We start from the raw sequence: 18,836 nt of genomic DNA, 5'->3' as shown, positions 1-18,836 counted from the left end.
TCCATTACACTCCTGACTTGTGCCTTGTAGATGGTGGACAGGCTTTGAGGAGTCAGGAGGTGAGTTACTCGTTGCAGAGTACCCAGTTCTGGATTGCTCATGTAGCCAGAATATTTTTTATGGCTGGTCCAGTTGAGTTTCTGGTCACTGGATCCCAGGATGTTGATAGTGGGAGATTCAATGATATTGATGTCGTTGAATGTTAGATTCTTCCTTACTGGCGAATGTAATTGTCTGGCCTTGCAAGGACTGAATTTCAGTCATGAGCTAATAACTGTGCTTAGACAGTGCATAATTGAACTGTATAGCAACGTGTAAGCTCTTGTGTTGTGAAAGGAATTTAATGTTTTTGCAATAAGCTTGAATTGATTTTATTTAATTCATGGCCGTCTTTGTCAGTTCACTGCTGAAAGGATGTCTGATCAACAGCACTGCACCCTCCACAAATGCTGGGGCCAAGAGGCAGGTTTAGAATCCAGGCCAGGTAGAATGGGGATTGGACACCAGTTGCTGCCCAGTGAACTGAGTGAGCCTACTTGGTCAGAGATGTGGTTTATGAAGGACCATGTACAGTGAAAGGGAGATGGTGAGGGGAGAGACGTAAGGGGGAATTTCAGAGCATAGGATCTGAAACGTGGATCCACAGATCCCTGGCAATTCATACAGACTGTCCGGGGTTTGCATAATAACGTGTGTCATGTGAGGGTACCTTTAAGACATGGATGTTTAAGCAATGTACCTTTAAGAAAACAGTGATGTCAGAGAGTGGGTGGGGCTCAGCTCAGGTCAACCATTTTGCAGTTTGGTTTTGCAGTTTAGTTTTGCAGTTTGCAGGAAGAAAGCAAGGTGCTGGTGCTGAAGTCAGCCAAGCTAATTCTACAGAATATATATATCCTTATGTGATACTGTTAAAAAGTGTTAAGTCTCTTGGAAGTTTGAAGGAACATTTTAAGGAGTTATTTACTGTTGCAATATTTTCTGAGTTATCTTTGAAGTAAGGGGTGTTAAGAGATTCAATGTTTATTTAAGATGTTAAGTTGAGTTCATGGAATAAAAAGTGTTTTGTGTTTAAAAACCCACGGGTCCATAATTGTAAACCCACCCCGAGGGAAAAAGCCGCTTGCTCGGAAAATCAACAAATACATTAAAGGGGAGGTTGGTTGAACTCCATGATACATTTTGGAGTTCTGAAAACGCTTCGCCCCTAACAACTGGGGGCTCGTCCGGGATAAAAGTCTATCTATTGGATTGGCTTTTGCGAACTTAAAGACAGTGAAGGATTGTTGCTTTTCCGGTGTGGTATTTTAGTTTAAGTGGGGAGAGTGTTGTGAACAATGGCTCTTTCAGAGGCTCAGAAGTTTTTTGGGGTGGAGAAGATCACACGTAGTACCTTACGGACAGAAACGAAAAGCAGATTATTAGATTTGGCAAGAACATTGCAGTTAACATTACCTGACAAAATGCGAAAAGATGAGGTAATTGTGGCGGTGGTTAAGCATTTAAAGTTGTCTGAGATAGAGTTTGACTCATTTGAAATGGCAAAAATGCAGTTGCAAATTAAACAAATGGAACATGAGAAATAATTAAAGCGGCTGGCATACGAGAGTGAGAGAGAGAAAAAAGAAAGAGAAAGAGAGAGAGACGAAAAGGAAAGAGAAAGAGAGAGAGAGGAAAAAGAAAAGGAGAGAGAAGAAAGGAGAAAAGAAAGAATAGCCCCAGCAGAACAAAAAGAAAAAGAAAGGGAGATACAGATCAGGGAAAAAGATAAAGAGAGGGAGTTTGAACTTCAGAAAATGGCCATGAAACATGACAATCAGTTAAAATTGGCAGACGTAAAGGGACATGTACAGTTAGAGGAGATGGATGAGGATAATGAGACAGAGCGTCATAGTCGAAGACGTGGTGAGGAGGATCTATTTAAATATGTCCAAGCATTGCCAAGGTTTGACGAGAAGGAAGTGGAAGCCTTTTTCATTTCATTTGAGAAGCCAACTAAACAAATGAAATGGCCACAGGACATGTGGGTGTTACTGATTCAAACAAAGCTGGTAGGTAGAGCTAGTGAAGTGTTTGCATCACACCGGAGGAGGTATCTGGAACGTATGAGGAGGTGAAGAAATCCATCTTAAGTGCATATGAGCTAGTGCCTGAAGCTTACAGACAAAGGTTTAGAAATTTAAGGAAAGAATTTGGTCAAACATACATGGGGTTTGAAAGGCTCAAACAAAGTAATTTTGATAGGTGGATAAAGGCTTTGAAAATAGACCAAATGTATGAAGCTCTCAGAGAAATTATACTTTTGGAGGAGTTTACAAATTCAATTCCTGATGTAGTGAGAACTCATGTGGAAGAACAGAGGGTTAAAACTGTGAGATTAACAGCGGAAATGGCAGATGATTAGGAATTAGTTCATAAATCAAAGATTGATGTCCGACATCAGTTTCAGCTGGTGATTGATAGAAACTGGGGACATGAGAAATACTCAAGTGGTAAAGGTAAAGGTGATCTGATGGGAGACAATAAAGAGAGTGTACCTCAGATTAAAAAAGAAATCCAGGAGGGTGGAAAAGGAATGAAAAGTTTCAAATGTTTTTACTGTAATAAACTAGGCCATGTAAAGTCACAGTGTTGGTGGTTTAAGGAAAGCACTGGGAAGGCTGATGTAGTAAAACAGGCTAAGACAGTGGGGTTTGTTAGAGTGGTAAAGGAAACCCAAGGGAAGTGAAGGAGGTGCAAACAATTGTACAGCCTGTTCAAGAAGTAATTGTTAAGAAGGTGCCAGATGATTTAAAGAATTTACTTGTGTGGGTAAAGTTTACTCATGTGTATCAGGAGGAGCAGGAAAAGAAGTCACAATTTTAAGAGATACAGGGGCTAGTCAATCTTTAATGGTAAGAGATGACGAATTATGTAGTTTGGGGAGAATGTTGCCATAAAAGGTGGCGATATGTGGAATTCAGGGTGAGAGGAGTAGTGTTCCATTATATAAGGTAAGGTTGGAAAGTCCAGTGAAGAGTGGTGAAGTGGTCATAGGAGTAATAGATAAACTATCTTGTCCAGGAATACAGTTTATCTTGGGTAATTATATAGCTGGATCGCAGGTGGGAGTGATGCCTACTGTGGTTGATAAGCCAGTGGAAAATCAGTCAACTGAAGGGTTGAAGGACGAATATCCTGGGATTTTTCCAGATTGTGTAGTAACAAGGTCGCAAAGTCACAGGTTAAGACAAGAGGAGAAATCAAAGAGTGAAGATGAAGTTGAAATGCAATTATCAGAAACGATTTTTGATCAGATGGTTGAAAAAGAACAAGAACAGGTGGAGGATGAGGCAGATAATTTTAGTTCAGGAAAATTGGCGGAGTTACAACAGAAAGATGTAGAAATAAAACGGATATATCAGAAAGCATATACGGAAGAGGAATCTGAGTGTATACCAGAGTGTTATTACCGTAAAAGTGATGTCTTGATGAGAAAATGGAGACCTGTACACATGCAGGCGGATGAAAAGTGGGCAGAAGTTCATCAAGTAGTATTGCCGGTAGGATATAGAAAGGAGGTGTTGCGAGTTGCACATGAGATACCAGTCAGAGGTCATTTGAGAATAAGGAAAACTCAAGCTAAAATCCAGAAACATTTTTATTGGCCTGAACTACATAAAGATGTAGTTAAATTTGGTCAATCATGTCACACATGTCAAGTGATAGGGAAACCTCAAGCAGTGATAAAACCAGCACCCTTAATACCCATTCCAGCATTTGAGGAACCTTTTACAAGGGTCCTAATCGATTGTGTAGGACCGCTTCCTAAAACAAAAAGTGGGAATCAATATCTTTTAACTGTAATGGATGTGTCTACTCGGTTTCCAGAGGCCATTCCAGTATGTAATATTACATGTAAAAGGATTGTGGAGGAGTTACTTAAATTCTTTACTAGATATGGACTACCGACAGAAATTCAATCGGATCAAGGAACAAATTTTACTTCAAAGTTATTCAAAGAAGTTATGGATAGCTTAGGAATAAAACAATTTAAATCAACTGCGTACCATCCAGAATCACAGGGAGCGTTAGAAAGGTGGCATCAGATATTAAAGACAATGTTGAGGGCGTAAAAATTCAATTCCTGATGTAGTGAGAACTCATGTGGAAGAACAGAGGGTTAAAACTGTGAGATTAGCAGCAGAAATGGCAGATGAATATGAATTAGTTCATAAATCAAAGATTGATTTCCGACATCAGTTTCAGCTGGTGATTGATAGAAACTGGGGACATGAGAAATACTCAAGTGGTAAAGGTAAAGTTGATCTGATGGGAGACAATAAAGAGAGTGTACCTCAGATTTAAAAAGAAATCCAGGAGGTTGTTTTTTTTTAAATCGAAAAGGTATATTTACTGTTTGTTAGTGGATGGTGCAAAAGTGAAAAATGAAACCATCTTGAAGTTGATGGTTTATTTTTTTTTCTTCGGGGAGGTGTCATGTGAGGGCACCTTTAAGACATGGATGTTTAAGCAATGTGCCTTTAAGAAAACAGTGATGTCAGAGAGTGGGTGTGGCTCAGCTCAGGTCAGCCATTTTGCAGTTTGGTTTTGCAGTTTAGTTTTGCAGTTTGCAGGAAGAAAGCAAGGTGTTGGAGCTGAAGTCAGCCAAGCTAATATATCTCTGCCATTCTACAGAAAAAATATATATCCTTTAACCTGATGTGATACTGCTTAAAGGTGTTAAGTATCTTGGAAGTTTGAAGGAACATTTTAAGGAGTTATTTACTGTTGTAATATTTTCTGAGTTATCTTTGAAGTAAGGGGTGTTAAGAGATCCAATGTTTATTTAAGATGTTAAATTGAGTTCATGGAATAAACAGTGTTTTGTGTTTAAAAACCCACGTGTCCATAATTGTAATCCCACACCTAGGGAAAAAGCCGCGTGCTCAGAAAAGCAACAAATACATTAAAGGGGGAGGTTGGTTGAACTCCATGATACATTTTGGGGTTCTGAAAACGCCTCGCCCATAACACGTGAAAGTGCATACCCAGCAGGGCTGGTCTTTTGGTTTGGATGCCCTTCAAATCCGCTATGCTGCACACGTATTGAATGTCCCGATTTGAATTTCCAACCTGAAATTGTTCCCTCCTGCGATTTTCATTCCATAGCTTTCTTTTCAGCTCAGCCCATTCCCATTGGAAGTTTCGTCCTTGGTCAACTTGAGCTCATCCAATCCTCTGCAGTCTGTGTCCCGCCTCGCACCAAGACCCCTTCACCCAGCACTATTGTATTCACTGACGCAATCGCACCTGGATCATACCTCCGATTTCAAAACATCAATTCCTATGATACAAATCTCTCCACGGCCTTGCCCCTCCCTATCTCTGTAACCTCCTCCAGTCGCACAACCCTCTGGGGCATCTGTGATGCTCCAAATCTGGTTCCTGCCCAACACCATTGCCTTTGCCCCAACATTGGCAGCTGTGGCTTCCACTGTGAGGCCCTTAACACAGGAATTCCCTGCCGAATTCTTCCATTTCTTTACCTCCCTTTTCCTTTTTTTAAGGCATGTGTGACCAAGTCATCCGTCTGAAGATCATCTTATATTGTTCAGTGCCAGGCTTTGTTTGATTCCTGTGAAGTGCTTAGGGATATGTTACTGAACCTAGGTGCTAAATAGATGTCAGATGTTGTTCTTGAGTTTAAATTCAACATATATAGATGTGCACATGCGATGCCAAGGCATATAAGGCTATGGGCCAAGTGCTAGAAAATGGAATTAGAATTGTTAGTTGGTTGTTTTTGACCAGCACAGACACGATGGCCGAAGTGCCTTTTCTATGTTGTAGCCCTCTATGGCTCTATATATTGTGGTGTTCTTTGTGGTTCAGATCCTAGGATGGTTGTATTGAACAAAGCTAAAGATTTATTTACACTACTTAATTGAATTCGACTCTTACTTCTATATAATAAACAATTGACAATAAACATACAATCTACACTCATCTACCACTAATCTCTACACTAAAACAATAACTATGATCTCCCCTCACTCACACCATCTTTCCTACAGTCTTTCATCTAGTATTCTCCTCAACACTCTCCCAGAAGGCTTAGCATCATGCTTTATATAGTTCTGCATCTAGCTCCCTTTAGTGGTTGATTTGGACATAACATTAACCCTTACAGTTCTGTACATTTCTCATAATGTCACATATATGTCTTCGGCTTTCCAGCATATGTCTGCTGGGAATGTCTGTCGATGATGAGGCTTAAAGAAACTGTGATTCCCTGGTCAGTAAAGTGGGTGAAGCTCCATCCAATGGCTCTGAATACTAGGTCTGAATGGATGCTGCACTCACCGTAATAAATGATACTTCTGCTGCTTTTCCGGAAGAACGTCCCAGTTGCTCGAGGTGTTACCACATCAGCTCTACGGCTTATCAGTTCTTTCACGAGACCCACATTCTGATTGGCCACAGCGATGTGAAGGGCTGTTTCCCCTATTTGGCAAAATTATCGCTAATTATTTCTGGATTCAGTATGCATTCACAGAAACATCAATAACTTCAGCCAAAATCACACTCATGTCCAACACTCTCAAACAGTATAGATTACCTCACTCTCTACACATCTCCTACTCCTCACTCACTACCCATTACCCTCCTCACTCACTATCCATACCCCACTCCTCACTCACTACCCATCCACCATTCCACACTCACTATCCATCCCCACTCCTCACTCACTACCCATCCCCACTCCTCACTCACTACCCATCCCCACTCCTCACTCACTACCCATCCCCACTCCTCACTCACTACCCATCCACCATTCCACACTCACTACCCATCCACCATTCCACACTCACTACCCATCCCCACTCCTCACTCACTACCCATCTCCACTCCTCACTCACTACCCATCCCCGCTCCTCACTCACTACCCATCCCCCACTCGTCATTCACTCCCCTTTCCCCCATGCCTCACTCACTACCCATCCACCATTCCACACTCACTACCCATCCCCACTCCTCACTCACTACCCATCTCCACTCCTCACTCACTACCCATCCCCGCTCCTCACTCACTACCCATCCCCCACTCCTCACTCACTCCCCTTTCCCCCATGCCTCACTCACTCCCCTTTCCCCCATGCCTCACTCACTACCCATCCCCTACTCCTCACTCACTACCCATCCCCACTCCTCACTTACTACCCATTCCCACTCCTCACTTACTACCCATCCCATCTTCAACCTCTCTTTACAACAATCTGAGGTCCCGATCTGGTTCAAGATGACGACCATCATCCCTGTACCAAAAAAGTCAAGCAGCGTGCCTTAATGACTATCGTCCAGTGGCTCTGACATCCATCATCATGAAGTGCTTCGAAAGGTTAGTCATGGCACGAATCAACTCCAGCCTCCCAAATTGCCTTGGTCCACTACAGTTCACCTACCGCTGCCACAGGTCTACAGCCGATGCCATCTCCATGGCCCCGCACTCTACCCTGGAAAACCTAGATAACAAAGACACCTATGTCAGACTCCTATTTATCGACTACAGCTCAGCCTTCAACACCATCATTCCTACAAAACTCATCTCCAAACTCCGTGGCCTTGGCCTCGGCTCCTCCCTCTGCGACTGGATCCTGAACTTTCAAACCCACAGGCCACAATCAGTAAAGATAGGCAACAACACCTCCTCCACGATCATCCTCAACACCGCTGCCCCACAAGACTGTGTCCTCAGCCCCCTACTATACTCCTTATACACCTGTGACTGTGTGGCCAAATTCCCCTCCAACTCGATTTTCAAATTTGCTGATGACACCACTGTAGAGGGTCGGATTTCAAATAATGATGAGACAGAGTACAGGAATGAGATCGAGAATCTGGTGAACTGGTGCGACGACAATAATCTCTCCCTCAATGTCAACAAAATAAAGGAGATTGTCATCGAATTCAGGAAGCGTAGTGGAGAACATGCCCCGGTCTACATCAATGGGAACGAAGTAGAAAGGGTCGAGAGCTTCAAGTTTTAAAAAATATATATATTTTATGAAAGTTTTTCGATCAAACAAAAATTTCCCATTTTACAACTTTGTAATAATATATACATTGATCGTTTTATAAATAAATAATATGCTGACTATCGGCAACTGGCAATAACAAAATAAGAAACAACAGAAATAATAACTAAAATAGTAACTTTGTGAAATCAAATATAAATAACTAATATATAAACACACACATAAAACCCCTGAAGACCCAAATGAGCCCTCCCCCCCGGGCTGCTGCTGCTGCCTTTCCTATTTTCCCTTATTGCTCTGCGAGATAGTCGAGGAACGGTTGCCACCGCCCGGTGAACCCTTGAGCCGAACCTCTTAATGCATATTTTATCCGCTCCAGTTTTATAAACCCTGCCATGTCGTTGATCCAGGCCTCCACACCCGGGGGCTTAGCTTCTTTCCACATAAGTAGAATCCTTCGCCGGGCTACTAGGGACGCAAAGGCCAACACGTCGGCCTCTCTCGCCTCCTGCACTCCCGGCTCATCTGCAACCCCAAATATAGCCAACCCCCAGCTTGGTTTGACCCGGACCCCCACCACCTTCGAGGTCACTTTTGCCACACCCACCCAGAACCCATGCAATACCGGACATGACCAAAACATGTGGGTGTGGTTCGCCGGGCTTCCCGCGCATCTCCCGCACCTATCTTCCACTCCAAAAAATCTACTCAGCCTTGTTCCCGTCATATGCGCCCTGTGTAGAACCTTGAATTGTATCAGGCTGAGCCTGGCACACGAGGACGAAGAGTTTACCCTACTTAGGGCATCTGCCCACAGCCCCTCCTCAATCTCTTCCCCCAGCTCCTCCTCCCATTTTCCCTTCAGCTCCTCTACCATCGTCTCCCCCTCGTCCCTCATTTCCCTATATATATCTGACACCCTACCATCACCCACCCATGCCCCCGAAATCACTCGGTCCTGGCTCTCTTGCGCCGGGAGCTGCAGAAATTCCCTCACCTGTTGCCTCACAAATGCCCTCACTTGCATATAGCGAAATGCATTCCCAGGTGGCAACCCATATTTTTCTGTCAGTGCTCCCAGACTCGCGAACGTCCCGTCTAAGAACAAGTCCTGCAATTTCGCAATTCCTGCTCGCTGCCAAGATTTAAATCCCCCATCTATCCTTCCCGGGATGAACCTATGGTTGTTCCTTATCGGGGACCACACTGAGGCACCCGTCACTCCCTTATGTCGTCTCCACTGCCCCCAAATTTTCAGAGTTGCCACCACCACTGGGTTTGTGGTGTATTTTTTCGGGGAGAACGGTAACGGCGCCGTCGCCAGTGCTTTTAAGCTAGTTCCCCTGCAGGATGCCATCTCCAGTCTTTTCCACGCCGCTCCTTCCCCTTCCCTCATCCACTTACATATCATTGACATGTTGGCGGCCCAATAATAATCACTTAGACTCGGCAGTGCCAGTCCCCCTCTGTCCCTACTGCGCTACAGGAACTCCCTCTTTACTCTTGGGGTTTTTCCAGCCCACACAAAGCTCATAATGCTCTTGTCCACCTTCTTAAAAAAGGCCTTTGTAATCAGTACAGGGAGGCACTGGAACACAAAAAGAAACCTCGGAAGGACCACCATTTTAACCGCCTGCACCCTGCCCGCCAATGACAGGGGCGCCATGTCCCACCTCCTAAAGTCCTCTTCCATCTGCTCTACCAGTCGTGCCAAGTTAAGCTTATGCAAAGTTCCCCAGTTCCTGGCCACCTGGATCCCTAAATACCGGAAATCTCTTCTTACCCTCCTCAACGGTAAATCGTCTAATCCCCTGCCCTGTTCCCCGGGGTGCATCACAAACAGTTCACTCTTCCCCAAATTCAATTTATATCCTGAAAATTCTCCAAACTCCCTGAGTGTCTGCATTATCTCAGGCATCCCCTCCACTGGGTCCGCAACATACAACAACAAATCTACCGCGTATAATGACACCCGATGCTCTTCTCCTCCTCTAAGTACCCCCCTCCACTTCCTAGAGCCCCTCAGCGCTATGGCCAATGGCTCAATTGCCAACGCAAACAGTAACAGGGACAAGGGACATCCCTGTCTTGTACCCCTATATAGTCGGAAGTGGTCAGATCATTGCCTATTTGTAATTACACTTGCCACCGGGGCCCTGTACAGGAGCTTCAAGTTTTTAGGTGTGCAGATCACCAACAACCTGTCCTAATCCCCCCATGCCGACACTATAGTTAAGAAAGCCCACCAACGACTCTACTTTCTCAGAAGACTAAGGAAATTTGGCATGTCAGCTACGACCCTCACCAACTTCTACAGATGCACCATAGAAAGCATTCTTTCTGGTTGTATCACAGCTTGGTGTGGATCCTGCTCTGCCCAAGACTGCAGGGAACTGCAAAAGGTAGTGAATGTAGCCCAGTCCATCATGCAAACCAGCCTCCCATCCATTGACTCTATCTATAATTCCCGCTGCCTCAGAAAGGCAGCCAGCATAATTAAGGACCACACGCACACCGGACATACTCTCTTCCACCTTCTTCCGTCAGGAAAAAGATACCAAAGTTTGAGGTGACGTACCAACCGACTCAAGAACAGCTTCTCCCCTACTGCCATCAGACTTTTGAATGGACCTACCTCGTATTAAGTTGATCTTTTCTCTACACCTTGCTATAACTGTAACATTATATTCTGCAGTCTCTCCTTCCTTCCCTATGTACGGTATGCATTGTTTGTACAGCATGCAAGAAACAATACTTTTCACTGTATACTAATACATGTGACAATAATAAATTAAATCAAATCAAATCAAATCCCCCACTCCTCACTCACTACCATCCCCATGCCTCACTCACTACCCATCCCCCACTCCTCACTCACTACCCATCCCCCTCTCCTCACTCACTACCAAACTCCCAGATCTCACACACTACCCATCCCCACACTCCTCACTCACTAACCAACTCCCAGACCTCAGACACTACCCATCCCCACGCCTCACTTACTACCCAACCCCCACTCCTCACTCACTAACCTTGAAAGGGGTTTTGGTTTTATTGGATTTAGGATTGAATTGGAACAGTTAAGGGGGATTCATTAAGAGCTATATACATAGATGACTGTAGCTGTTGATAACAAATTCTTGTTAAGTGTTTTACATATGTTAACTACATTCTTACGATAAACTTTGTTTTGATAAAAGTGCCGAGGAAGTCTGATGCATCACATCTGAAGTGATGGCTCTTGTCTCATCCTAGCCAAATTCACCATGAAAGCTGTTCGTCAGGTGAGCTTCATAATACACTTTGGAGTGTCTAAGCCCTGGCCCATAACAAGGCAATAACCCAGGTTTCATTGGCTGGGATTCCCCAATCCTGCGGCCAAGTTCTGAAGCCGGCATGAAAACCGGTGCCAACCACTCCGGCGTCATTGGTCCCCGATTTCAGGAATGCTCCCAATACTGGGGGGCTAGGTCAGCGCCGGAGTGGTCCCCGCAGCTCCAGCCGGCGCGGAACTGCAGGCGTGATTCCACGCAAGCGCGTGGGTTCAGGCCTCCGCGCCGGCCCCTGGGCAATATGGCGGAGCCCTACAGGGTCCCAGCGCGGAGGAACATAGGCCCCCACGGAACCAGCCCGCCCGCCGATCAGTAGGCCCCAATAGCAGGCTAGGCCACCGTGGAGGCCCGCCCAACCCCCTCTAGGATGGCCCCTGCAGACACACCTTCAAGGTCCCGCTGTGTGGGACCTGAGTAACCCACGGCGGCGGGATGCGGCCGAACTCGGCAGCCACTCGGCCTGTTGGGGCCCGGAGAATCGCCGGGGGGGCCGCATTCAACAGACCCCGGCTGGCGCGGTGGTGATCCTGCAGGCGCCCGAGAATCGCCGCCGGAGAATCAGTAATCCAGTGTCGGGCGACAGGGCGCGATTCTCGCGTCCCCCTGGGGATTCTCCGACCCGTTGCGGGGTCGGAGAATCCCGGCCATTATCTTTGAGGTTTTGCAGTTGCAACACATCACCTCTCCTGTTCATTTTTAATATTTTTTAATTAATTAATTATTATTTTCAAAATTAATTTATAATTCATGAATCTGACCACGCCCATTGGGTTCCACTCCTGCTAGTTAACCTTACTAATAGTAATAAAACCTTATAATTACTGGTACATTACCTAGGTTTTGAAAGATGAATAAGCAAATTACTCACCAACCAATCACGTACCTGATAAAAGCAAATTACTGCAGATACTGGAGTCTGAAACACATTCCTGCTTCCCTTTTCCAGCACTGCACCAAATTCCCTTACTCTCCATATTCCCAAATTCACACTGTGAATAGCTGTGCTCAGTGATGTTGTCTCTGAATTTGCTTACTTCATCTGCCTAGCAGAATTCACCTCTATTTATACCAGCTGTAATTCAAATTCCCCAAGTTCTCACTCTGTGACGAGCTGCACTCTGTGGTGAGCTGCACTCTGTGGTGAGCTGTACTCTGTCACCAGCTGCACTCTGTGGTGAGCTGCACTATGTGACGAGCTGCACTCTGTGGTGAGCTGCACTCTGTGGTGAGCTGCACTCTGTGACCAGCTGCACTCTGTTGTGAGCTGCACTCTGTGGTGAGCTGTACTCTGTCACCAGCTGCACTCTGTGACCAGCTGCACTCTGTGACCAGCTGTACTCTGTGACCAGCTGCACTCTGTGGTGCGCTGCACTCTGTGACCAGCTGCACTCTGTGACCAGCTGCACTCTGTGACTATCTGCACTCTGTGATGAGCTGCACTCTGTGACCAGCTGTACTTTGTGGTGCGCTGCACTCTGTGATGAGCTGCACTCTGTGACCAGGTGCACTCTGTGACTATCTGCACTCTGTGACCAGCTGCACTCTGTGATGAGCTGCACTCTGTGACCAGCTGCACTTTGTGGTGCGCTGCACTCTGTGACCAGCTGCACTCTGTGACCAGCTGCACTCTGTGGTGAGCTGCACTCTGTGACCAGCTACACTCTGTGACCAGCTGCACTCTGTGACCAGCTGCACTCTGTGGTGAGCTGCACTCTGTGACCAGCTGCACTCTGTGGTGAGCTGCACTCTGAGGTGAGCTGCACTCTGTGACCAGCTGCACTCTGTGACCAGCTGCACTCTGTGACCAGTTGCACTCTGTGGTGAGCTGCACTCTGAGGTGAGCTGCACTCTGTGATGAGCTGCACTCTGTGACCAGTTGCACCTGTGATGAGCTGCACTCTGTGACCAGCTGCACTCTGTGGTGAGCTGCACTCTGTGACCAGCTGCACTCTGTGACCAGCTGCACTCTGTGACCAGCTGCACTCTGTGGTGAGCTGCACTCTGTGACCAGCTGCACTCTGTGGTGATCTGCACGCTGTGGTGAGCTGCACTCTGTGACCAGCTGCACTCTGTGACCAGCTGCACTCTGTGACCAGCTGCACTCTGTGACCAGGTGCACTCTGAGGTGAGCTGCACTCTGTGATGAGCTGCACTCTGTGACCAGTTGCACCTGTGATGAGCTTCACTCTGTGACCAGCTGCACTCTGTGGTGAGCTGCACTCTGTGACCAGCTGCACTCTGTGACCAGCTGCACTCTGTGACCAGCTGCACTCTGTGGTGAGCTGCACTCTGTGACCAGCTGCACTCTGTGACCAGCTGCACTCTGTGACCAGCTGCACTCTGTGACCAGCTGCACTCTGTGGTGAGCTGCACTCTGTGACCAGCTGCACTCTGTGACCAGCTGCGTTCTGTGACCAGCTGCACTCTGTGACCAGCTGCACTCTGTGGTGAGCTGCACTCTGTGACCAGCTGCACTCTGTGACCAGCTGCACTCTGTGACCAGCTGCACTCTGTGACCAGCTGCACTCTGTGACCAGCTGCACTCTGTGGTGAGCTGTAATCTGTGACCAGCTGCACTCTGTGGTGAGCTGCACTCTGTGACCAGCTGCACTCTGTGACCAGCTGCACTCTGTGACCAGCTGCACTCTGTGGTGAGCTGCACGCTGTGGTGAGCTGCACTCTGTGACCAGCTGCACTCTGTGACCAGCTGCACTCTGTGACCAGCTGCACTCTGTGGTGAGCTGCACTCTGAGGTGAGCTGTACACTGTGACCAGCTGCACTCTGTGACCAGCTGCACTCTGTGACCAGTTGCACTCTGTGGTGAGCTGCACTCTGAGGTGAGCTGCACTCTGTGATGAGCTGCACTCTGTGACCAGTTGCACCTGTGATGAGCTGCACTCTGTGACCAGCTGCACTCTGTGGTGAGCTGCACTCTGTGACCAGCTGCACTCTGTGACCAGCTGCATCTGTGGTGAGCTGCACTCTGTGACCAGCTGCACTCTGTGACCAGTTGCACTCTGTGGTGAGCTGCACTCTGAGGTGAGATGTACTCTGTGGCCAGCTGTACTCTGTGACCAGCTGTACTCTGTGACCAGCTGCACTCTGTGACCAGCTGCACTCTGTGACCAGCTGCACTCTGTGATCAGCTGCACTCTGTGACAAGCTGCATTCAGTAGTAAGCTGCACTATGCGGAGAGCTGCACTCTGTGACCAGTTGCACCTGTGATGAGCTGCACTCTGTGACCAGCTGCACTCTGTGGTGAGCTGCACTCTGTGACCAGCTGCACTCTGTGATCAGCTGCACTCTGTGACAAGCTGCATTCAGTAGTAAGCTGCACTATGCGGAGAGCTGCACTCTGTGACCAGTTGCACCTGTGATGAGCTGCACTCTGTGACCAGCTGCACACTGTGGTGAGCTGCACTCTGTGACCAGCTGCACTCAGTAGTGACCAGCTGTACTCTGTGACTAGCTGCACTCTGTGACCAGCTGCACTCTGTGGTGAGCCGCACTCTGTGACCAGCTGCATTCTGTGGTGAGCTGCACTCTGTGACCAGCTGCACTCTGTGGTGAGCTGCACTTTGTGGTGAGCTGCACTCTGTGACCAGCTGCACTCTGTGACCAGCTGCACTCAGTAGTGAGCTGCACTCTGTGACCAGCTGCACTCAGTAGTGAGCTGCACTCTGTGACCAGCTGCACTCTGTGGTGAGCTGCACTCTGTGACCAGCTGCACTCTGTGACCAGCTGCACTCAGTAGTGAGCTGCACTCTGTGACTAGCTGCACTCAGTAGTGAGCTGCACTCTGTGACCAGATGCACTCTGTGACTGTGGTAGTCACCACTAAGTAGTATTACATGCATTACAGCACTGCCTGTATAATAGAGGTACAAGGGTAAATCGCTGCCTGCTGGCTCCGCCCAGTAGGCGGGGTATAAATGTGGGTGCTCGCCGGTACTGCAGCCATTCTGGTTCCAGCTACAGGAGGCACAAATCTTTGCTCAATAAAGACTTGATAATTCCACTACTCTCGTCTTTGTGGTAATTGATAGTACATCAATTTATTGAGCAAAGAATGTTTTAAAACGATGGATCTCCGCATCAAACCTGGTCGCCTGCAGCTGAGCGCTCCAGCAGCCAACGCTACGTCCGCCTTTGATCACTGGCTAGCCTGCTTCAAAATATACGCTGAGGAACCCTCGGACTCGCAGAAGCTCCAAGTCCTTTATTCACTGGTGAGCCCTGACATTTTTCCTCTCATCCGGGATGCGCCCACTTACTCCGAAGCGATAGAGCTCCTGAAGGGACATTACGTTTGACCAGTAATCTCCTGGCCACGAGACAGCAACTCCCCGGGGAGTCTCTGGACGATTTCTGGCGTGCCATGCACATCCTAGGTAGGAACTGTGGCTGCCAGGCAGTTTTGGCAGTCCAGCACACAGAACTTTTAATTAGAGACGCCTACGTCACGGGCATGAGATCTGCATACATCCGCCAGCGGCTATTGGAAGGAGGTACGCTTGATCTTGCGGGAACTAGGCAGCTCGCTAACTCGTTAGAAGTGGCCTCCCGTAACGTCCAGTCATATGCCCCCGACCGCGCAGCACCCTCGTGGGCATCGTGGGCCCCACCAGCTGCCGACTCCAGCTCACTGCAGGCCTGCGGCGCGCGGCAGCCAGCCAACCCTGGGGGGGTCGAAGTGCTATTTTTGCGGGCAGAACAAACACCCCCGGCAGCACTGCCCGGCGCAGAGCGCGACCTGCGACGGATGTGGGAAAAAGGGACACTTTGTTTCTGTTTGCCAGGCCCGGTCGGTCGTCGCTGTTCCAGGCCCGGCATTCCTGCACCCCCCACGTGCGACCCAGGGGCGCCACCATCTTCCTCATCACAAGCCACGTGCAGCCCGTGGGCACCGCCATCTTAAGCGCTATTTTGGACGGTGTCTCAGGACCCCTGCTCGTCTGGCCGTTCATCGCCTGCCGCTACTCCCACCACCGCTGACCAGCCCGGGACCTCCCAGCATCTGCTGCAGCTCGCCTCGAACACCATGGACCAGTCCCGGCCCCGCAACCTCGCGACCGCAATAACGACGATGAAGATCGATGGGCACGAGACGACCTGCCTTTTTGACTCCGGGAGCACGGAGAGCTTCATCCACCCCACTATGGTAAGGCTCTGCTCCCTCCCGGTACACCCTGTCACCCAGAAAATCTCCCTGGCCTCCGGATCCCATTCCGTGGAAATCCGGGGTTACTGCATCGCGACCCTCACCGTCCAAGGCGTAGAGTTCATCAACTTCGGGCTCTACGTACTCCCCAACCTCTGCGCTGCCCTGTTACTTGGCCTGGACTTCCAGTGCCACCTCCAAAGCTTAACCTTAAAATTCGGCGGACCCCTACCCCACCTCACCGAGTTCGGCCTCACGACCCTTAAGGTCGATCCACCTTCCCTGTTTGCGAACCTCACCCCGGATTGCAAACCCGTCGCCACCAGGAGCAGACGGTACAGTGCCCAGGACCGGACCTTCATCAGGTCGGAGGTCCAACGGCTTCTGCGGGAGGGGGTCATTGAGGCCAGCAACAGCCCCTGGAGAGCTCAAGTGGTAGTAGTAAAGACTGGGGAGAAGCACAGGATGGTCACTGACGACAGTCAGACCATCAACCGGTACACGCAGCTCGACACGGACCCCCTCCCACGCATATCTGAAATTGTCAGTCAGATTGCGCAGTATCGGGTCTTTTCCACAGTGGACTGAAGTCCGCCTCCCACCAGCTCCCCATCCGCCCGGAGGACCGCCAATACACTGCGTTCGAAGCAGATGGCCGCCTCTATCACTTCCTTAGGGTTTCCTTCGACATCACTAATGTGGTCTCGGTCCTCCAGCGAGAGATGGACCGAATGGTTGACCGGTACGGACTGCGGGCCACCTTCCCATACCTAGATAACGTCACCATCTGCGGCCACGATCAGCAGGACCACGACGCAAACTTCCAAAAATTCCTCCAGACCGCCAAACTCCTTAATCTCACATACAATAAGGAGAAATTCGTGTTCCGCACCAACCGCTTAGCCATCCTTGGCTACGTAGTGGAAAATGGACCCGACCTCGACCGCATGCGTCCCCTCATGGAACTCCCACTCCCCCACTGCCCCAAGGCCCTGAAAAGATGCCTGGGGTTTTCCTCCTATTATGCCCAGTGGGTCCCTAATTATGCGGACAAGGCCCGCCCACTCATTCAATCCACAGTCTTTCTCCTGACGGCTGAGGCCCGCCAGGCCTTCAACTGCATCAAGGCAGATATCGCCAAGGCCACGATGCACGCGGTCAACGAGTCCCTCCCCTTTTAGGTCGAGAGCAATGCATCGGACGTGGCTCTGGCCGCCACCCTCAACAAGGCGGGCAGGCCGGTGGCCTTCTTCTCCCGCACCCTCCATGCCTCCGAAACTCGGCACTCCTCTGTCGAAAAGAAGGCCCAAGCCATTGTGGACGCTGTGAGACATTGTAGGCATTACCTGACCAGCAGGAGATTCACTCTCCTCACTGACCAACGGTCGGTTGCCTTCATGTTCAATAACACACAGCGGGGCAAGATCAAAAACGACAAAATCTTGAGGTGGAGAATCGAGCTCTCCACCTATAATTACGAGATTTTGTATTGCCCGGGGAAGCTCAACGAGCCCCCTGCTGCCCTATCCCGCGGTACATGTGTCAGCGCACAAGTGGACCGACTTCGGGCTTTCCACTATGACCTCTGCCACCCGGGGGTCACCCGGTTCTTCCATTTCGTCAAGGCCCGCAACCTGCCCTACTCCATTGAGGAGGTCAGGACCGTCACCAGAGACTACCAGGTCTGCGCAGAGTGTAAGCTGCACTTCTACCGGCCAGATGGAGCGCACCTGGTGAAGGCCTCCCGCCCTTTTGAACGCATCAGCGTGATCTTCAAAGGGCCCTCCCCCTCCACCAACCGCAACACGTACTTTCTAAACGTGATTCACGAGTACTCCCAGTTCTCTTACGTCATCCCATGCCCCGATATGACTTCTGCCATGGTCATTAAAGCCCTCCACAGCATCTTCACTCTGTTCGGCTTCCCCACCTATATCCACAGTGATCGGGGAACCTCTTTTATGAGCGATGAGCTGCTTCAGTTCCTGCTCAGCAAGTGCATTGCCTCGAGCAGGACGACCAGCTACAACCCCCGGGGAAACGGGCAGGTGGAGAGGGAGAACGGGACGGTCTGGAAGCCGGTCCTGTTGGCCCTGCGATCTAAAAATCTCCCGGTCTCCCGCTGGCAGGAAGTCCTCCCCGACGAGCTCCACTCCATCCGATCGCTCCTCTGCACCGTGACGAACGAGACCCCTCACGAACATGTGTTTGCCTTCCCCAGGAAGTCCACCTCCGGGGTCTCGCTCCCAACATGGCTGACAGTTCCTGGACCCGTCCCCCTTCGCAACCATGTGTGGACCTACAAGTCGGACCCATTGGTCGAAAG

At 49.0% G+C, this 18,836-nt stretch overlaps 1 protein-coding gene across 1 annotated transcript in view; it reads right to left on the bottom strand.

The window, feature by feature from the left end:
- The window catches only part of LOC140395365 (transient receptor potential cation channel subfamily V member 6-like), a 141,902-nt gene that overhangs the window by 60,243 nt on the left and 62,823 nt on the right, over positions 1-18,836 (bottom strand). The window contains exon 4 of the mRNA XM_072483021.1: positions 6,343-6,483. Within this exon, the coding sequence (XP_072339122.1) occupies positions 6,343-6,483 (141 nt within the window). The remainder of the gene's footprint in view (positions 1-6,342; positions 6,484-18,836) is intronic.

Source organism: Scyliorhinus torazame, chromosome 18 (assembly GCF_047496885.1).
Source record: "Scyliorhinus torazame isolate Kashiwa2021f chromosome 18, sScyTor2.1, whole genome shotgun sequence".
NCBI classification, from domain to species: Eukaryota; Metazoa; Chordata; class Chondrichthyes; order Carcharhiniformes; family Scyliorhinidae; genus Scyliorhinus; species Scyliorhinus torazame.
The sequence above is the reverse complement of the archived record's forward strand: the minus strand, read 5'-3'. Positions and strand labels throughout refer to the sequence as shown.